We start from the raw sequence: 21,516 nt of genomic DNA, 5'->3' as shown, positions 1-21,516 counted from the left end.
CACACGAGATTATAAAAAATATTTATTTCAAGATATCAACTAATACAAAATAAAACACGAGCCTCGGGCTGCCTAAAACGCTATTGTAGATAGTAAAACCTAAAATCCAGTGTCTGGAGATAAAACAAATGGGATTGGCCTTTGCTGTGATGTAGAATCATATAAGTCCCTCGTTTATCTTCTTAGTTGGTCGCTTACCCCCTGTGACTCAGAAGTCGATCATATCCAGGCTGGCGAGGTGCCTCATTGTTGGCCTCCCATGGGGACAGTTCCAGGGCTGCTCGATTTCTCCCATGTGTGTCACCAGTTTCTTCATTTCATGAGTCTTTAAGGCTGTGCCAATCATTACCTGTCAGCAGAAGGAGATTAGAAGGTGAAAGCTACACGGCGACTTCAGCTGCAACTCCTATCACATGGCCAAAAATCAGAGCGTCGCCCTGCAATGCCTTCACCAGTGTGATTGACCGTCACATTATGGCCCGGAGGGTGCTGAGGCCGCGGCTTCTATTTGCAAAAAGATTTAGCACCGCTGGATTTTATTGTGTCTACAAGTCAAAGCCCCCTTGGGGTCACAATGCAACTCCATTAACATACAATGGTGAAGAAGCCGCAGACTACATGGCAATCTTTGTGTGTAAGCTAAAGTGGTCAGGCACCCTAAAGCCTTACCCAGCAAAAATGGCACGACTAGTCAGCTGTAAAGCACCAGCAGAGTGTAGTACTCCTACCATAAAGGTACAGCATATTATAGAACAGTCATTCATCTCTGGACATACGTAAACATGCACCCCCGGGCTAGGTGAGCATGCATGTTTATAGGGACACTGGTCAGACATGTCTGCTAGGCCTCAAACCCATGGAGAACAAGGTTAGGCAACCTATAGGAAGAATCATTTCCTCCTCTGCCCTTGTTCATTAGTTATCTCCATGTTAAATGTATATAGAAACACTTGCCGTATACTCCGCAGTAACTGCAGACCCATCTTGATTCACTTACAGATTTCCTGCAGGCTCTTGAGGCAAACATCTGCCTTACTCGAGACGGTCGGCACATCACGCCTGGAGAGTCGCTCAGCATGAAGATTAATTCCTCGATGTCCTGTTGGCCAAAGGTCCAGTTTTTGCTTGTTGGTAAAGAAACTAACTTCACTCTTTCCATGACAGGAGCTGAAAGAACATAAAACAGTCAATAGTCATGAGATTAATGCAACAGATCCGCTAAATATAAAGCCAAAAATAATGAAAATTCCTTTATCCTGTGGGGCCAGGACTCACAAAAAGGTCATTATAATGGGACATAACCTAATGGGATATGAAGTGTTAATGCTGGTCACATGACACGGCGGCTCAGGACCAGAAGGAGCCGATAACTCACAGAAACAGCCACTGGTAAGAAAATAATAACAAAGTTGGAGTGCTACTTTAACCATAGACTGAAAGGTACCTTGGCCAAGCCCCTGCAAGGGCCTATATACTATATATACGTAGCTATAGGTCTACATCGACAGGGAGGCATACAGAAGAGCGGTTTATCACACCTACCATCCTCATCAAAGATGAAATCAAAGCCGTTTTTCTTGAATATTTCTATATTGTCCATCAGCACCGTCTCATTCACTGCAGTTAAATTTAGTTTCTGTGGCCTGAAATTACAAATTCAGAAATAAGATACAAGAAAAGTGCACGGCCCTTATTTCGGTTTGGTTAAAATAAAACGGGATTCATAGACATCACTTATCCGTATGTTCACACTACCGCTGTGGATGGCCGTTGTTCTCATCCATCACAAGATAAGAACAACAGACTGGTTCTCTGGGCAAAAAGAGCACCAGAAGGAGGGGGCTCCATCTGCAGTTTACAGTTAATGTCCATTGCTCTTGTTCTAAGATGGATGAGAGCAACGGACATCTGAATGGCATCTGCTCCCGGTTTGTAGCTGGAATTCTCCTCCCAATCCGCAGCTAATTCCTCGGTAGGAACTTATTTCCAAAAGCTTCTGTGAGCCCAACTGAGAGGTCACTGCAGCAGCCGCTCGCACATCAGCCTGTCTGGTCAGCAAGTAATGAATGACTGGCAGCAGCTTCCCCTTCCAATGGCGGCCGTGCTGGACCCACAGGGGTAACACATTGTCTAAGCCCTACTACACACACTGACACAAGCCCTTCAGATTGTCTGAGATCCTATGGCACTAAGGGAGTCGTGTACGTACATGATAAGTCTCTGGCCTTGCAGGACGGTGTTCTGCTGTAACATCTCAAAGTTATACTTCTCATCGGTGGCATGCTGGTCAATGATGAAGAGGTCAGACTCTAGTTTAGTGATGATGAATCCCAGATTAAACTGCCCAATAACGTCCATCGATGAAAACATGTCTTTGCTGTAAACCAAGAACAAAAAGGAAACAGTCACATGGCAATGATGTATTAAAGGGGCGCCATCACTTGGTTTGGGACCACTGTTATGCAGCTGGGGTTTAGGGTACAACTGTCCAAAATAGGAGAACAAAGATGCAGAGTGTCCGGCACATGTGCACTGACCACACTGACGCAGAGGTAAGCACACCATGCTTCAGTGCACCCAGGGGAGCCAAGTGAGGTGACCTGACCTGGGAGTCCTGGACCCCCATAGTTCGTAATTTGGATTCATTTCAGAACTGATATCCCTTCACTGCCAGAAGCACAGACACCTCCGGCAACCTGACACATGCAGATTTCTAGCAGTATATAATACCGCCAGTACAAAACAAAAGCATGGAGCAGGGCACAGTGCAATATCATATATCAATGACAATGTAAAGCAGTCAGACAAGATGGCCGCAACCAACCACTTAAGGCAAAACAAGAAAAATGGATTACCGCTGTTACCGAAACACCGGTGTGTGGTGAATACAACTGTTTGGACCAGAAGACGAAGGATTGCACGAATCCAAAGGAAAGGAGTAGCAGAACTCTATTCCAGACAAACATCAATCTAACAGACAACGCGTTTTAAGGATTTTATCTATCCCTTTATCAAGTGCACAAGAAGAAAAAAAAGTTACCTGGCGCCCGTATATAAAATACCCCAGAGGGGGGCTGAAGATAAACAGTTGCAGCTCTTACCCGGACACCAACCAGTGAGGTCGTGGAGGTTAATGAACACGAAAATACAAAATAAAAACCCGGGATATCTATAGAGCGCTACTGTGTGATAGTAAAACAGAAGCCAATTGCATGCAAAAGTAAAACCAAATACTGTCAATTGGAATCAATAAAGACTCAATTATTTGGTTTTACTTTTGCATGCAATTGGCTTCTGTTTTACTATCACACAGTAGCGCTCTATAGATATCCCGGGTTTTTATTTTGTATTTTCGTGTTCCTTTATCAAGTGTGCAACGAACTTTTTTTGTAAAGTTAAACCTGGGGGGGAGAGGGGGCTCAAAAAGGATTGGCACAGTCCTTCATCTTCTGGTCCGCACAGTTCTAATACCGCCGGTGTCAGGACGTGAAAGGTTCTGTGTGTACATCGGCTCCGTCTCGCTTCAGCCCTTATCCAACTATTTTGACTCTTCTATCTAAAACAAGGTTTGTGGACTTTGTAGGTTCCAAGCAACTAGATCAGAGGTGAATAACAAGGCCACACGTGAAAATGTCATCATTTAGGGATTAGCAGTATAGATATATAGCACAGGTTTACAGTATATTAACACTTTACAAGACTCGAATTATTTTTGTTTATCAAATATTTTCAGAAATCTCATGATGTTACTATGCACAGGGACTAAAGAGAGGCGACATGTTTGCCCCCTTGATCTCTTACACATCAGACCCAATGTGCTATGTCAGTAGAAATAACTCCTCTTCCTCCAGGTCAGTGATCTATAACCTGTGGCTCCCCGAGTGTTGCAGATCGTTGCATGCTGGGAGTTGTAGTTTATCTATAGACGCACAGGTCTATAAGACTCCATAAACCTAAGTACTATGGAAAGTACGGTGTTGTACAATACATAGCACTGCAGTGTTGTCTGGTGACTAACCCGGTGTGGCCAAACTGAGCCAATGATTCAATCCCATAGAAAGATCTTAAGCTTTAGTCACTGCCTGCGTTGCTACTGGTTGTCGGCACGTGAGCCTGACACACAAACACAAGCGAGAGACTATTTCACAATCATCAGGAAATGTACAATCCGTGCAATAATAATAAGTCAGAAAAGTGGCCAATGGGAGGGAAGATACAACATATGGATGAATACAGATGCAAGATCTAAATGTAGGGGGCACTAACTTTTCTGGTCCTGGACTATATTGTTGAACCACTGATGGAGGCTGGAACGTGATGGCACATGGTTAGGATACCTGAGAATTATCAGAATGTGAGAGGCTGATTTGCACATTTCCCCTGCAGAGCATCGCTCCCGGCCACCCACGGCCCCATTGACGTTAATGAAGTTGTTTTGTAGTTCCCTGCACAGCTGGAGGCCCCAGATATTGATGCACAAGGGAAACAGAAAAGGCTTTGCAGTCTATTTGTTCCTAACACATGACAGAGACGCTTCATCTACCTGATCTCTTTCCTGAGCTCGGCTTCTGCCGCTTGGTTTTCCCCAGGACTGATCTTTGCTCTGAATCTCCGGAACATTTCCGATTCCTCCTTTTGCTGCCTTTGCCTTTTCAGTTTTTCCATTTGCTTGATCAGTCGGCACATTGAGAAATTTAAAGGCACGGTCTTCTTCCTCACGTTCACTGGCTCGTCCACAGAATCCGCTTCTACATTTTTCACCAACCTCTCCATTTTTAGACGTTTAGGATTTGGAGCAGGATTATCGTCGGCTGCGTCTGTCTCGGGGGGCCGGGATGGGGTCTCCGCTTCCACATAAGGAGGATCAGAAGCTGCTGGAGATTCGGCCTCTTCAGTGTTTATAGGGGTCTCTGGTGAGCGTGTCATGCAGTCACTGCTAATGCAGCAGGACAACTCAGGGGTGCTGAACCCCAAGTCACTGACAGACGTGCTGATGGCCCCCTTACCCGAGTCACTTTCAGGAACGTCCTCGGATGACTGCGGGGGTTTTACAGGCTCCTTGACATCACTCAGATCTGCTGCAGTTCTAGACATACCGGTCTGAAGTTTTGGTGAAGCGCTAAAAAATGCCTGCAGCTTCCTCTGAGCCGGCGCCTGAATCCTCTCAGTCTTTGCGGTTACTGGACTGCCCATAGACCTCTGACTACTGGAGAACGCCTCCCTGAGTTTAGAGACAGCAAGTGCGCCCCTCTCTGATAAGTTAAACTGTTGTGTCTTGGGACTCTCGAAGTCTTCTGCGCTTACTTTTCTAATGTTACCTGCAAATACATAGTTCACATTGTGACCAAAATTTCTCCAGCACTGCATTCAGAAATTCTCTTACTACAGTAAGTGTGCCCCTTACCCAACAGTCATCTGATGTCTCTGATTTAAGGAGGTTTCGGGGCTATGGATGCCTGACACCCGCACCGATCAGCAGCTGATACACAGAGAATGGAGCAGCGCTGTTCTGTGTAGTGTGACTCCTATGCAAGTGACTGAGAGCTAATCTGCAGTACCTGGTCTGGCCACTATACAGAGAATGGCGCTGTCTGTGTATCAGCTGTTCAGTGGGGGTGCCAGGTGCTGGACCCCCACCAATTCCATCCCCTTTAAGGATATTACAATTCCTATACCGACTACAGACTGACAACTGAATTGAACTGCTCACAATCAACCATTTGGTCTGTAGATGACGGGGGAGGGGAGGATTGCCAAATTACTCAGCAGTATCATAAAAAATGGATGTCAGTGCTGTAATAAAAATGTCGGCAACCGCTGCACGGGGATGACCTGTAAGACTTAAGCCGCGAAAAACATTTGTTAAGCCAGTAGCTATTCCTCCCTGATCTCCCGTACACTTGCATACTTGGCTTGACTGATGATATGTACTTAATTGGAGCGGGGAATAAGCCGCCGCCGCCACACAAATCTGGTGATGGCTTATCTTCCAAGAGAACAAAGCATCGGACATGTTTTACTCTCCCCCATCCCCCGCACAGCGTTCGCCATCTGCGGACTATAAGGACACCCACACATCAGGCATTGATAAGGGAGGCGACATTTACTGGTTTTATACATTCATCCCCTCCTGAGATTCGGCGCCAGCTCTGTAGATACCAGACCGGGAGATGATAAATATTCATTATTTTCTGGGCACCACATGCTGCGATTTACATTGACTATTTCTGTACTTAAGTGTTTGCCGAGACTCAGCCCAATAAATAACCTGAGCTCAGCAAACAGATCGAAGAAGGAAGCGCAATAAGGTGTCAGATGCTTAGAGGGAAATTATTCTATGGAAGGATTTCCATCCAAAGATACAACAATGCAGGACAATGACACTTATATTATTGGCTTTTATAACTGCTACGTATGGTAAAGGGGTACTCCGCCTCATCCCCTCTGTAATAAGAATGGCTCCCGACTCCACAACAAGCAGCTCACCACAGGGGATCAACAGCAAGTCTATGGGAAAACCGGGCACCTACAATATTCTTACAGTGCCCCCACAGGAGAAAAGCGGGATTACAGTTCTCAAATCCACTGGTTGTCCTTGTCCGATATGAATGTTATATGTCAGGCCGTCATTACATACCTGTGACATCTGTCAGCTGCTGATTCACATGCAATTTATTTACTCCGCTGCTGAACATTGAAGTGAGTGACGTCTTTAATATGGCCAATAAAAGTTTCTCTTCCTGGAGTAAAATCTGTCTCTTGTCTGGCGTGACGTTAATATCAACACATTCTGCAAGAAAAGGCAAAGGTTTCCAAATATCCCCATTGTGAAGTCTCTGCATATAATTAAAGGGGATGTTCCAGCATATCTAGGGTGATATGCTGGTTCTGGTGACAGTAACCTATCTGCAGGGCTGGGGTGATATGCTGGTTCAGGTGACAGTAACCTATCTATCTGCAGGGCTGGGGTGATATGCTGGTTCAGGTGACAGTAACCTATCTATCTGCAGGGCTGGGGTAATATGCTGGGTCTGGTGTCAGTAACCTATCTATCTGCAGGGCTGGGGTGATATGCTGGTACTGGTGACAGTAACCTATCTATCTGCAGGGCTGGGGTGATATGCTGGTTCAGGTGACAGTAACCTATCTATCTGCAGGGCTGGGGTAATATGCTGGGTCTGGTGTCAGTAACCTATCTATCTGCAGGGCTGGGGTGATATGCTGGTTCTGGTGACAGTAACCTATCTATCTGCAGGGCTGGGGTGATATGCTGGTTCTGCTGACAGTAACCTATCTATCTGCAGGGCTGGGGTTATATGCTGGTACTGGTGACAGTAACCTATCTATCTGCAGGGCTGGGGTGATATGCTGGTTCTGGTGACAGTAACCTATCTATCTGCAGGACTGGGGTGATATGCTGGGTCTGGTGACAGTAACCTATCTATCTGCAGGGCTGGGGTGATAGGCTGGTTCTGGTTACAGTAACCTATCTATCTGCAGGTCTGGGATGATATGCTGGAGTCTGGTGACAGTAACCTATCTATCTGCAGGGCTGGGGTGATATGCTGGGTCTGGTGACAGTAACCTATCTATCTGCAGGGCTGGGGTGATATGCTGGTTCTGGTGACAGTAACCTATCTATCTGCAGGGCTGAGGTGATATGCTGGGTCTGGTGACAGTAACCTATCTATCTGTAGGACTGGGGTGATATGCTGGTGACAGTAACCTATCTATCTGCAGGACTGGGGTGATATGCTGGTTCTGGTGACAGTAACCTATCTATCTGCAGGGCTGGGGTGATATGCTGGTGACAGTAACCTATCTATCTGCAGGACTGGGGTGATATGCTGGTTCTGGTGACAGTAACCTATCTATCTGCAGGGCTGGGGTGATATGCTGGTTCTGGTGACAGTAACCTATCTATCTGCAGGGCTGGGGTGATATGCTGGTTCTGGTGACAGTAACCTATCTATCTGCAGGGCTGGGGTGATATTTGGATTCTGGTGACAGTAACCTATCTATCTGCAGGGCTGGGGTGATATGCTGGTTCTGGTGACAGTAACCTATCTATCTGCAGGGCTGGGGTGATATGCTGGTTCTGGTGACAGTAACCTATCTATCTGCAGGGCTGGGGTGATATACTAGCTCTGGTGACAGTAACCTATCTATCTGCAGGGCTGGGGTGATATGCTGGTTCTGGTGACAGTAATCTATCTATCTGCAGGGCTGGGGTGATATGCTGGTTCTGGTGACAGTAACCTATCTATCTGCAGGGCTGGGGTGATATACTGGTTCTGGTGACAGTAACCTATCTATCTGCAGGGTTGGGGTGATATGCTGGTTCTGGTGACAGTAACCTATCTATCTGCAGGGCTGGGGTGATATGCTGGTTCTGGTGACAGTAACCTATCTATCTGCAGGGCTGAGGTGATATGCTGGGTCTGGTGACAGTAACCTATCTATCTGCAGGGCTGGGGTGATATGCTGGGTCTGGTGACAGTAACCTATCTATCTGCAGGGCTGAGGTGATATGCTGGGTCTGGTGACAGTAACCTATCTATCTGCAGGGCTGGGGTGATATGCTGGGGTCTGGTGACAGTAACCTATCTATCTGCAGGGCTGGGGTGATATGCTGGTTCTGGTGACAGTAACCTATCTATCTGCAGGACTGGGGTGATATGCTGGTTCTGGTGACAGTAACCTATCTATCTGCAGGGCTGGGGTGATATGCTGGTTCTGGTGACAGTAACCTATCTATCTGCAGGGTTGGGGTGATATGCTGGTTCTGGTGACAGTAACCTATCTATCTGCAGGGCTGGGGTGATATTTGGATTCTGGTCAGACTCACTTTAGAGGGGTTTTCTATGGCAAGGTCATCAATATCAGAAGTCAGGAAAATCCCTTTAACTGCAGATGATGTAATAAAACTCACCTGAATTGACACAAATATTCAGGACGACGAGCGGATACTGATGTCTGTTGTACGAGTGATAGACTTCATTCACAATCTTTATAACCTGAGGACCAGACAGCACACGCAGGGTTAATTATTTACTACACAGTCGATTTCCTGACAGTACCTATAGATTGTGATGTCATGTAAAGGTGTCGGGGTCGGCTCCAGGCGCACTCCACAGGTTGCAGTTTCATTAGAGTGACCAGTAATAACACCAGTGGATCTCTACTGTGGGATTCAGAAGACCAGCCGCTTCTCTAATCCTAGAGAACCCTTTAATGCAACGAAACGTTACCTTGGCAGGGTCACAGGGCCGCTGGTTGATGAAATAAAATTGTCTGTCTGTGGTACTTCGTCCTGCACCATGGTCACATCGCGATATATACCCTGTAATACTGAATGTAGGATTATTCTTAGTAAGATTTTTGCTTTGAAGTTTTCTCATTCCTAATAAACAAACATAATAATGGCGATAAAAGTGCTAAAAGAGGAAAGCCGAGAGGTGCAAATCTGCCATTGGCATGGAAAATATCGGAAAACGTGTCTGTTCTTCATTCAGTCTGCAAGCTATCAAAAAACAGAAGAGAGGAAGACTTGTTCCCTGTCCTATGGGATCAGCGTCCATACCGGGACAACCCATATAACTTACAGTATACTGCACACAGAGGGGTGATATTGTATGTAATACATAGAAATGTCCTGGGTATATTGTGACTTACTTATAGAAGCCGTCTACTACATCTGCAGGGGTCAGTCCGTATTCCTCACACACACTTTCACTTGGAGGCAGCTGAACAAAAGGAATCAAGGTCTGCAACTAGCAAGGAGAGAAGAGACAGTGCAGATGTCACCTTCAAGATCATTTCCATTACTACAAGTATTAAAGGAGTTTTTGGTCCCCAAATGCATTTTTTATATTGATGACTTATCCACAGTATCAGATCTGTCCGACAGCCAGAGCCCATGCAGATCAGCTGCTCCCGCAGCCTCTGGGCGCTGACAGCTACACTAGTGGAAGCAGACTGCTCAGGTAATAGGAGTGGGGCTGCAGGTACCCGGTGACATCACTATACAGTGGACGGGGCTGCAGGTACCTGGTGACATCACTATACAGTGGACGGGGCTGCAGGTACCTGGTGACATCGCTATACAGTGGACGGGGCTGCAGGTACCTGGTGACATCGCTATACAGTGGACGGGGCTGCAGGTACCCGGTGACATCACTATACAGTGGACGGGGCTGCAGGTACCTGGTGACATCACTATACAGTGGACGGGGCTGCAGGTACCTGGTGACATCGCTATACAGTGGACGGGGCTGCAGGTACCTGGTGACATCGCTATACAGTGGACGGGGCTGCAGGTACCTGGTGACATCGCTATACAGTGGACGGGGCTGCAGGTACCCGGTGACATCACAATACAGTGGACGGGGCTACAGGTACCCGGTGACATCACTATACAGTGGACGGGGCTGCAGGTACCTGGTGACATCACTATACAGTGGACGGGGCTGCAGGTACCTGGTGACATCGCTATACAGTGGACGGGGCTGCAGGTACCTGGTGACATCGCTATACAGTGGACGGGGCTGCAGGTACCCGGTGACATCACAATACAGTGGACGGGGCTACAGGTACCCGGTGACATCACTATACAGTGGACGGGGCTGCAGGTACCTGGTGACATCACTATACAGTGGACGGGGCTGCAGGTACCTGGTGACATCGCTATACAGTGAACGGGGCTGCAGGTACCCGGTGACATCGCTATACAGTGGACGGGGCTGCAGGTACCCGGTGACATCGCTATACAGTGGACGGGGCTACAGGTACCCGGTGACATCACTATACAGTGGACGGGGCTGCAGGTACCTGGTGACATCGCTATACAGTGGACGGGGCTGCAGGTACCCGGTGACATCGCTATACAGTGGACGGGGCTGCAGGTACCTGGTGACATCGCTATACAGTGGACGGGGCTGCAGCTTCTGTTATTTGCATAGGATCAGACTCCGCTCCCTGTCCTCTGCAATAGCTACCAATGCCTTGAGGCTGCCAGAACATCCTACTTGTCTTGTGCTGCTTCTTACCTGTTTCTGCCCAAACACTGCTCCAATATTTTCCTTCACATTACTCGAGGTACCACTTGAGCAGACGACAGGGGTCCTCTTCCCTTGGCCAACTTGATTGGTACAATTTATACGCACACCCGTTGAAATGATACAATAAGCTTGTAAGACCTGAACCATTTTTGCAAACTCCTTAAAAAAAAATAAAAATAAATAATGAACAAACTTTTAGCAGGGCTCATTGTACTGAGTATGTACAGGTATATATGTATATAGTGAGTTGGTATATGTATGTACTGAGCATGTATGTATGTATATACTGAATTGGCAGTAAATTGCAATCCGAATGTCTGATCCTCAAGGAGTCTCTGGTGTGTCGGCAAATCAAGAGGATTAAGGCAGACAAGGCCGGCGGACCCGATGGGATAAGCGCAAGAGTTCTTAAAATGTGCAGTGACCAGCTGTGTGGTATTATTACGCACATGTACAATATGAGTCTGAAGCTGGGAGTGGTACCTCAACTGTGGAAAACATCTTGTGTGGTACCAGTCCCAAAGAAACCCAACCCGATGGGCTACAATGACTACCGACCTGTAGCACTGACATCCCACCATCCTAGAGAGACTGGTCCTGACACACCTACGCCCCCTAGTAAGCTCCGCTCTGCACCCCCTCCAGTTTACCTATTGCCTGGGCATTGGGGTAGATGACGCCATCATCCACCTTCTTCATAGAGCTCTCTCTCACCTGGAGAAACCCGGGAACACTGTGAGAATAATGTTCTTTGATTTCTCCAGTGCGTTCAACACCATCAGCCAGGACTACTGAGGGAGAAGCTGGACCTTGGTGGAGGGACCATCACCTGTCCTACTGGATCCTAGACTACCTGACAAACCGCCCTCAGTATGTGAGAGCCCGGGACTGTGTGTCTGACACTGTGATCTGTAGTACGGGGGCACCACAAGGTCCAGTTCTTGCCCCATTTCTCTTCACACTGTACACTGCTGACTTCAGGCACAACTCCTCCAGCTGTTCCTTACAGAAGTCCTCCGATGTCTCTGCTATAGACGGCCTTATCACTGATGGCGACGATAGGGAATACAGAGACTTATACCGGGACTGTGTGGACTGGTGTCTGCGGAACCAGCTCAGGATTAATGCTGGGAAGACCAAGGAGATGGTGGTGGACTTTGGGAAACGGAGGAGTGCTCCGACCCCGGTGGAGATCCAAGGAACATGCATTGAGATAGTCAGGACCTATAAGTATCTGGGTGTGCTCCTCAATAATAAACTAGACTGGGCTGATCACCTGGAGGCGCTGCACAGAAAGGGCCACAGCAGACTCTACCTGCTCAGGAGGCTGAGGGCCTTCCAGGGGACACTTCTTAGGGCCTTCTTCAACTCTGTGGTTGCTTCAGCCATCTTTTTCGGTGTGGCCTGCTGGGGGAGCAGTATATCAACCAGGGACAGGAATAGACTTGACAGGCTGATCAGGAGGGCCAGCTCTGTCCTGGGGAGCCCCCTGGGCCCAGTACAGGTGGTGGGTGACAGAAGGATACTGTCCGTGGTGACCTCCATGCGGGAGAACAAATCCCACCCCATGTATGAGACCTTGATGGGACTTGGCAGCAGTGTAAGTGACCGTCTGCTTCACCCCAAGTGTGAGAAGGAGCTATCGCAGGTCCTTCCTTCCAACCGCGACCAGGCTGTATAATCTACATCAGACCGAGCGCAGACACTCCGCACAGAGAACTAATGATTATGAATGTCCTCCTTCTTTCTTCTCTGTTCCTTAGCTGTTCTGTTCCTTAGGACTCCTAGTATATCTTTCTCAGCATATGTGTGTCTACTACTTCTGTAATATTTACTGTGTATTATCATGTATCTGTATTACTATGCAGCTGAAACATACTGAAATTTCCCCACTGTGGGACTATTAAAGGATTATCTTATCTTATCTCATCTTATATGTATGTATGTACTGAGCACGTATATAAGTATATAGTGAGTTGGTATATATGTATGTATGTACTGAGCATGTATATATGTATATAGTGAGTTGGTATATATGTATGTATGTACTGAGCATGTATATATGTATATAGTGAGTTAGTATATGTATGTATGTACTGGGCATGTATATATGTATATACTGAGTTGGTATATATGTACTGAGCATGTATATATATCATTTAAGACCGAGGCCCCATGTTGCAAAAATGCAGCTTTTTTTGTTGCAGATTTTGCTGCATTTTTTTTTTTAGGCAAAGCCAATGGGGAAATATCTCAGAAGTTCTTCTACTTCTCCTTTCTACTCATTCCAAATATCAATGCAACAAGCTGCATTCCTGCAATGTGGGGCCTCAGCCTTAAGGTGTTTTCTGGGTTGTTTTTCCCCTTAGGATAGTTTGGTGGAGGTCTCACACCTAAAACCTCCACTGACCCGCTGTACTTATAAAACTATAGCACATATGGAAGCAGAAGGCTCTGTACACTGTGTATTGGCTGTGCCATAGCACCGCAGTGACTAAAGGCTGTGGAGAGCAGCTGAATGGTGGCGGTGTCTGGTGTTGGATCCAAATACCGCACAGCCAGATCTCTAGAATCCGTATATCACTTACAGACTACTGTAGTGCACTATAGTGAGAGTCAGGCCAGCGTCATTATGTCAGTCCTGTTCCGGTCACCCCCAAGCAGCCATATACCTTCTTAGTGTTCCTCAGGAACTCCTTGTGCCGCACCGGCAGCGTATAGAAAAGCTGTTGTACACTGACTGTCGTTCCTTGTTGTCGGGGGAGTGGAGATTTTTGAACGATTTTTCCATTTTGATCAAAAACTAAGCGAGTGCCCACATTAGCCGACTTATGGCAGGTGAAGATTGACAAGTCACTGTAAGGATAAAACATAATAATGTAAGTATAAGATGTTATAATGGACTGAGGGTCACCAGAGAAGGGGTCTCATGACTTATTAGAGTAAGCACGTGCACCGCTGCTCTAGTCACAGTCTACATGACCTACCCGTCCACCGTGTTCACTACAGCAGTCACCATATTCACCCTGCCCTCGGTTTAGAGGGATTCTCCAGGGACTGGCTCAGGACTTACTTCCTCTATGCTGCTATTTGTCACGGACCATGGATTTCCAAACTGGTTCCTGGAAACGGAGCGACGAAGGGCCTGGTGTGATGCCAATCACATGACCCATGATCGGAACCAGCTCAGAACCCTGCAGGTCATGACAAATAGGGCAATGGTGGGAGTATTGAGACATTCCCTACAGAACCCGTTTACAGAAATTTTACTGTGTAGTTATTTATCCTGTTTTGCTTTACCTCAATGCACACAATGAACTTAAAGCTTCTCCCCGAAAACCGAAGGTCTCCACGCTGACCAGGTCAGAGAAATCCTGCAGTTTGGAGGTGTGATGCTTCAGGGCTGGAGGATGAAACACAGTCAGTAATAGAAAGCAAAGCACTTGGTGGCAAATGCTGCAGAATATCAAATATCATCAGAAGTTGTAACTTAAGGCCACGTTCACACTGGTGGGTTTTACATCAGCAAAGCCAAAACCAAGGGAAGAACCGAAACTGAGAAACGTGCAAATCGTTCTATTGTACGTATTCTTGGTGTAGGCTCCACTTCTGGCTTTGGTTTACAAAGACTGAGGCAAAATACTAAAATATGACTATGAGAGGCCTAAAGTCAGGGGCCCCGTGTGGTGGAAATGCCGCGAGGAAAAACATTCCGTTTTACCGTCAAAGCAAAGTGCATGGCGGTCTAGTGACTCCACCCCCACTTTGCGGTAAAAAACTTGCTGCGAACACACAGCAATTTGCAAAACTGTTGCGGTTTTGGAGATCGCAGAATGTCAATTGTATCTAAGGAAATTCCGGAGGTTTCTGTATCGGTATAACAGAAGCAGAAGAACCACAGAGGAAACCTCTGCAGCACCACAGGAGCAACCATGATGCGTTGACGCCGCGGTTTTTCCCACAATGCTTTGTTCCAGTGAAACACCGTGTGGGGCGCAGCAAAAAAGGAGTTTTCCTGACCACAGGGATCTGGGGATCTGCTCAACTGAGCGACACGATGGCCACAGAATTAGGGAGTGTTTTGTTACGTGTTAGAAACAACATCTTAGAGGGTTTGGATAGGTCACCAATGGAAGATCCGCCGGGTCCCCTTTAAGATATAAAATGTATTTTGTGACACTGGTTTACTTACTTAAGCCCTGGAAGTTGTGTTCTTCCACTCCGCAGCCGTTGTCAGAGACTTCTATCAGCTCGGCTCCGTATTCCTTCAGTTTTATCTCTAGGAGAGGAGAATAAAAAATAGAGATGTGAATCATTTATACAAAGATTTGAGAAGGAAGACGTCTCCTGCATCACAGGGAGGAGGACAGAACACAGACTGAGGAAGACAAAGGCCAAACTATTCCGGCATCTCCATTATTGTACATTGTATCCCCCACATCAGTCACTGCCGCCATCTGTTCTATCAGGAAACTACACAAACTCACAGCATCCGAAAAATCAGTCCTGAAATGGAGCCACGAAGTAGAATGTGTTCTCATGTGACCCAGAGGGCTGAATCCCCACCAATCCCAGAGAGATGACATCACATTCATCATTCACACAACCACGGCTACTGTGTGATGTCACATGAATGATGTACATGATGTCATTGCTGCAGCCTCATCAGAACCAATCAGATAGTGGAGGAGTTAACAAGACAGAAATGGTTACTTTGTTTCATTTTTACCATTCTGTCATTTTCTTATATCCCCGCCAACCTGTAAAGCCGGGATATATTGTTACCAATGCTCGTAGCGCCGGCATCTATGCTGTTCTCCAGAAGCTCTTTCACTGCCGTTGCCAGACTCAGGACAACTTGGCCGGAGCAGATCTGATGGACAGACTTGCGGTCAATCGGTTTGATTGCTTTCGCGGGGTCAGTGCTGAAATTTAGAAAAAAATAATAATACTCCAATATTCCAAAGATGAAGAGATGACATATCATGTATTACGTGCACATTCACTATCTGCTCTGACAGACGGTAGAGGTGGGGTCTGGACACAGCGGAGCGCAGACAGTCGTGTTGTGTCCATGATGGGGCGGCTCGTATGATATTAACCACTAACGCCCCCGATCAGGGGACAGATAAGAGTCTGCACAGACGGACTGAAGATCAGCCAAACAAGGGCCAAGCACTGGATCAGAATCACTATTAATTATTAGACTTCAGTGATTAGTTTAGGACACTCCCCTTTTTACATGCCACGCCCACTATTTATATGCCATGGCTTCGGTTACTGACATATCATCCTGACGGCATATTGGACGGTTACTGACATATTCTTTAGGCCATGACAGTGAGAGACAATGATGGGAAAAAAACGAAATAATTGATAAGTATAGGGGGTCTGTGACAGGTATGAGGGGGGGGGGGGGGGTCTGTGACAGGTATTGGGGGGGGGGTCTGTGACAACTATTGGGGGGTCAGTGACAAGTATGGGGGGGGTCTGTGACAGGTATGGGGGGGGGTCTGTGACAGGTATGGGAGGGGGTCTGTGACAGGTATGGGAGGGGGTCTGTGACAGGTATGGGGGGGGTCTGTGACAAGTATGGGGGGGTCTGTGACAGGTACGGGGGGGGCTGACAGGTATGGGGGGGTCTGTGACAGTTATGGGGGGGTCTGTGACAGGTATGGGGGGGTCTGTGACAAGTATGGGGGGGGGGGGTCTGTGACAATTATGGGGGGGGTCTGTGACAAGTCTGGGCTCTGCATACAAACGCTTCCCTTTACTGACAGCAAACAGAGGTCTTAGAAATGGCGATGATCTGATGCACAAAGTAAATCAACAAGTTGCAGAAGACTTTATTGTGCAGGTGGCCATGAGCAGGAGACCCCCTTTAAGGCTCCACAGCTGCCCCACTGAGGTGACTTACCAGGCGGGCTCCATAGCACAGTACAGGCGGGCAGTCATGTAAGACTGGAGGAAGGACCACGGGAGACGTCTTCTGAGGCTCTGACCAGTCAGTCCATCTTGCGGGCTTGTTCTGCTCCGACCTCCCGCTCTCTCCACTGCTCCCCGCTCCGTCCAATCACATCGCCAGGATCTCCTGCGCTCACATCCTATTGGCTGCTAAAAAGAAAGCAGGATGAGGAGTAGCACTGAATCCGCCATGTTTGATGAGGGTAATACCGGCGCGGGCAGTAGCGTTGTCTATGCGCTGTGTTGCCCTCAGTTAAGATGGCGGCGTGTAGTTTCATGGTGAGTAAGCGGCTGCTGCCGGGCCTGCTGGGAAGGCGGTGACGTCATCAGCGGTCCAGGCCGGGAGTCAGACTCGTGTTGCTGCCGCTGGTGCAGTGAGGTGGCCGCAGACATGCCCATGTATAAGGTGCAGCCCTATAACGGCGGGGACATCAAGGTGGAGCTGCCCGGCTGTATGTACCGACTGCCCAACGTGCACCAGCCGCCCTGCGGACACCCTGAGCAGGTAAGGAGAGCACGACAGGCCGCCCACTGCTGAGGCCTCGTCCGCCTGGCCTGTCATAGAGGAGCAGTCACTGCCATGGCTATCACAGTCACCAGTGCAGGAACCGCAGTCAGGCAGTCTTTGGGTCTTGTTCACACCTTAGGAGACTCTGCAGTGATCTTGTTCTGGTAAAATGATGGATTCCCAATGGTCGCCTTTCTGGAGGTAGCCGGAGCTCCATCATTGTCCTGGTGCCTGCTCCAGCTGTGGATACAGAGCTTGGTCTGTCCTCGCCAGCACTCAGATGTCTTGGGCCGTGTTCACATCAGTGTCATGTGATCCATTGTAAGAGCGGATTAAACAATAGCGACAGATCCGTCTATTGTCCTGTAACAGATCCCAGGGCCCCCTAGACTGTAATAGGGTCTCTTGGGTCTCCAGTTTTCTCTTTCTGGTTTTGCCGGATGAAAAATTTGGACTTGCAATATTTTTTTCATCTGCAATTTCAACTGTAATCTGATGCAGGTGTGAACACAACCTTAGGGATGTGGGGAGAGGATAAATCATTGGGTGGTCTGACCCCTTTATATTCCCTGCACTGATTCTGTAGTTTGCAGCCGTTTCATCCCATATGTCGGCACTGACTGTCCTTCTACTCCTCAGGATGGAGCGGACCCCGCACTTCAGGCCCTGGAGTCCAGACAAGAAGACATCCTGAAGCGACTCTATGAACTGAAAGCTGCTGTTGACGGCCTCTCAAAAATGATCCAGACTCCAGATGCCGATCTCGATGTGACCGATATCATTCAGGCAGACAAGAGCGCGACCTCAGCCCCCCACAAAGCGGACCTGGACTCCATACTTGGAAAGGTATAAGTGCTGGTAACTTATAGAGAACTGGTCAGCACAGGTCAGGCATTCCTTCCTGCTGCCCGTGCGCTGCCTGCCTCTGCTGACTGTATGCGGCGTGTGCTGACTGTATGTGTGTGTGCTGCCTGCCTCTGCTGACTGTACGCGGCGTGCGCTGCCTGCCTCTGCTGACTGTACGCGGCGTGCGCTGCCTGCCTCTGCTGACTGTACGCGGCGTGCGCTGCCTGCCTCTGCTGACTGTACGCGGCGTGCGCTGCCTGCCTCTGCTGACTGTACGCGGCGTGCGCTGCCTGCCTCTGCTGACTGTATGCGGCGTGTGCTGCCTGCCTCTGCTGACTGTATGTGCATGTGCTGATTGTATGCTGTGTGTGCTGCCTGCCTCTGCTGACTGTACGCGGCGTGTGCTGCCTGCCTCTGCTGACTGTACGCGGCGTGCGCTGCCTGCCTCTGCTGACTGTATGTGCATGTGCTGATTGTATGCTGTGTGTGCTGCCTGCCTCTGCTGACTGTACGCGGCGTGTGCTGCCTGCCTCTGCTGACTGTACGCGGCGTGTGCTGCCTGCCTCTGACTGTACGCGGCGTGTGCTGCCTGCCTCTGCTGACTGTATGTGCATGTGCTGATTGTATGCTGTGTGTGCTGCCTGCCTCTGCTGACAGTATATGCATGTGCTGCCTGCCTCTGCTGACTGTATGCGGCGTGTGCTGCCTGCCTCTGCTGACAGTATATGCATGTGCTGCCTGCTTCTGCATTGAACACATTAAAGAGGACCTTTCACCATATCCGGGCACAGGCAGTTCTATATACTGCCAGAAAGCTGACAGTGCGCTGAATTTAGCGCAGTCGGCTTTCCCGATCCGTGCCCGGTGTAAAGCGCTATCGGTCCCGGTACCGTAGCTCTTCTATGGTCAGAAGGGCGTTTCTGACCATTAGCCAGAGACGTCCTTCTGCCTCGCGGCGCCAATCGCGCTGTGCTGTGGAGCGGGGAGGAACGCCCCCCTCCCTCTGCTCACACAGCTTGTCCGTAGACTAGCATTATCAGGAGGGGAGGGGGCGTTCCTCCCGGCTCCACAGCACAGCGCGATTGGCGCCGCGAGGCAGAAGGACGTCTCTGGCTAATGGTCAGAAACGCCCTTCTGACTGTAAAGCGCTACGGTACCGGGACCGATAGCGCTTTACACCGGGCACGGATCGGGAAAGCCGACAGTGCGCTGAAGGGAGCAGTAAGGAGAAAGCCGCCGTTCTGAAGGCGATGAACTCTGCGCTGGGCAAGACTCCCTGGCTCGTAGGAAATGAACTGACCATTGCAGATATTGTGAGCTGGTGCGCCATCCAGCAGTCTGGAAATACCACCGCTGTCCCTGCAAATGTGCTCAAATGGATGAAATCGTGTGAAAATCTGCCTTCCTTTAATGCCGTGCTGAAATTACTGAAGTAGAATAATCCGGAGCGGTCTGTGGGGGGTGCAATTACTGAAGGTGTACTGGGGAAATGGGTGCAGGCACTTTACTATAAGCTGCCATTTTACTGAATTCAGCGCACTGTCAGCTTTCTGGCAGTATATAACACTGCATGTGCCCAGATATGGTGAAAGGTCCTCTTTAAGCGCCAGCACAGCCGAGAAGACTGTTTGGGTAAATTACAGAACTGCAGCCATCTTGGGATCTATGGACCCTGCATCCAGTGTTTACATTACACAGGGGCCCCTGCTTATTGTGGTTTTCTGTGCCATTAAACGTGGGTGGGTTTATGATTCTTCTGAAGTTCCAGCAGGATATAGCCAACCCCTTTAATTCCCAGATACTTTTTTTTTTCTTACCCCAAGCAGCATGTGTGTAGTTGGGAGGCAAATAATGCAGTGTGCCTAGAGAGACGTAATAGTAACAGCAGTTTGTTCCTCACCTTCAGGACTACGGTGCGCTGAGAGATATTGTTATCAATGCAGACCCCTCGGTGCCTCCGCTCTCCTTGCTGATCCTGCACAGTCTGCTATGTGAGCGATACCAGGTCCTGTCCGCAGTGCACACTCACTCCTCCGTCACCAACATCCCAGAGCCGCTGCTCAAGTGCTTCGGAGAACAGGCGAAGAAGAAGTCCCGGCAGGATTACCAGCTTGGCTTCACTCTCATCTGGAAAGACGGTAGGTATCAGGAGCGGCACCTGTGTCAGCCTGTACTCAGAATACATTCAATCCAAGGGAAATGCGTATTATTTGTGGTTTTACCCCATTTCTCAGACTGGCAGAAATCTAAACCTAATCCATCCTTTGATTGTTACCTGCTCAATCCTTTTGTTCTCAGTAGAGATGTCACAGCCATTACTGTCAGTGGATTTTTCCCCACTCCCTATTGACACCTGCAAGCTCAGCGGAACAGTGATCAGATATATTGGGGAGTCAGGAGGGATCTAAAGGGGGTGGTCTGCACCACTGCTACATTGTCAGGCTCCTTGGATCTGACTTCCCCTTTACTTGGTGGCATAGACAAGCCTAGACTATGGAAACTGTGACTTATCTTTACTATTTTTCATTTTAGTGCCCAAACCACAGATGAAATTCAGCATTCAGAACATGTGTCCTATTGAAGGAGAAGCCAACATTGCCCGCTTTCTGTTCTCATTGCTGGGTGACACGTTTGGTGCAGTGACGGCGACGCTCATTGACAGCTGGGTGGATACCGCCATTTTTCAGATGAGAGAAGGGAGCAGTAAGGAGAAAGCCGCCGTTCTGAAGGCGATGAACTCTGCGCTGGGCAAGACTCCCTGGCTCGTAGGAAATGAACTGACCATTGCAGATATTGTGAGCTGGTGCGCCATCCAGCAGTCTGGAAATACCACCGCTGTCCCTGCAAATGTGCTCAAATGGATGAAATCGTGTGAAAATCTGCCCTCCTTTAATGCCGTGCTGAAATTACTGAAGTAGAATAATCCGGAGCGGTCTGTGGGGGGTGCAATTACTGAAGGTGTACTGGGGAAATGGGTGCAGGCACTTTACTATAAGCTGCCATTTTACTGGTCTGTTTGCATTGCCAAGGCTATAATAAATGTTTTACAGCTGTGTCTTGTAGTTCAGACAAACAAATTCTTCTTATGTACGTGCAGAGAGATTGTGAAAGCTAAAACCATTGTGTCCTTTACCTGCC

General features: G+C 48.4%; 2 protein-coding genes across 3 annotated transcripts; one reads left to right on the top strand and one right to left on the bottom strand.

The window, feature by feature from the left end:
* Positions 1–40: 40 nt before the first annotated feature.
* Positions 41–17,086, bottom strand: PMS2 (PMS1 homolog 2, mismatch repair system component). 2 transcript variants are annotated; one of them, XM_075285994.1, is made up of 15 exons: positions 16,978–17,086; positions 15,846–15,985; positions 15,253–15,339; positions 14,361–14,463; positions 13,733–13,916; positions 11,049–11,219; positions 9,676–9,773; positions 9,252–9,351; positions 8,933–9,017; positions 6,638–6,790; positions 4,544–5,318; positions 2,210–2,377; positions 1,543–1,643; positions 998–1,167; positions 41–349 (listed from the first exon to the last, which is right to left on the bottom strand). In XM_075285994.1, the coding sequence occupies exons 1-15, from the start codon at positions 17,013–17,015 to the stop codon at positions 209–211; spliced, it is 2,514 nt and encodes an 837-aa protein (XP_075142095.1). In that variant the 5' UTR covers positions 17,016–17,086; the 3' UTR covers positions 41–208. The 2 variants fall into 2 exon arrangements, with proteins under 2 accessions (XP_075142095.1, XP_075142096.1); XM_075285995.1 differs by lacking the exon at positions 6,638–6,790.
* Positions 17,087–17,311: 225 nt separating this feature from the next.
* Positions 17,312–21,433, top strand: AIMP2 (aminoacyl tRNA synthetase complex interacting multifunctional protein 2). Its single transcript, XM_075283773.1, has 4 exons — positions 17,312–17,529; positions 18,172–18,378; positions 20,285–20,516; positions 20,911–21,433. Exons 1-4 carry the CDS (start codon positions 17,416–17,418, stop codon positions 21,294–21,296), a joined length of 939 nt encoding a protein of 312 aa, XP_075139874.1. The 5' UTR covers positions 17,312–17,415; the 3' UTR covers positions 21,297–21,433.
* Positions 21,434–21,516: the final 83 nt, after the last annotated feature.

This window comes from Leptodactylus fuscus, chromosome 8 (genome assembly GCF_031893055.1).
Source record: "Leptodactylus fuscus isolate aLepFus1 chromosome 8, aLepFus1.hap2, whole genome shotgun sequence".
NCBI lineage: Eukaryota > Metazoa > Chordata > Amphibia > Anura > Leptodactylidae > Leptodactylus > Leptodactylus fuscus.
This window is presented reverse-complemented; position numbering and strand designations above follow the sequence as displayed.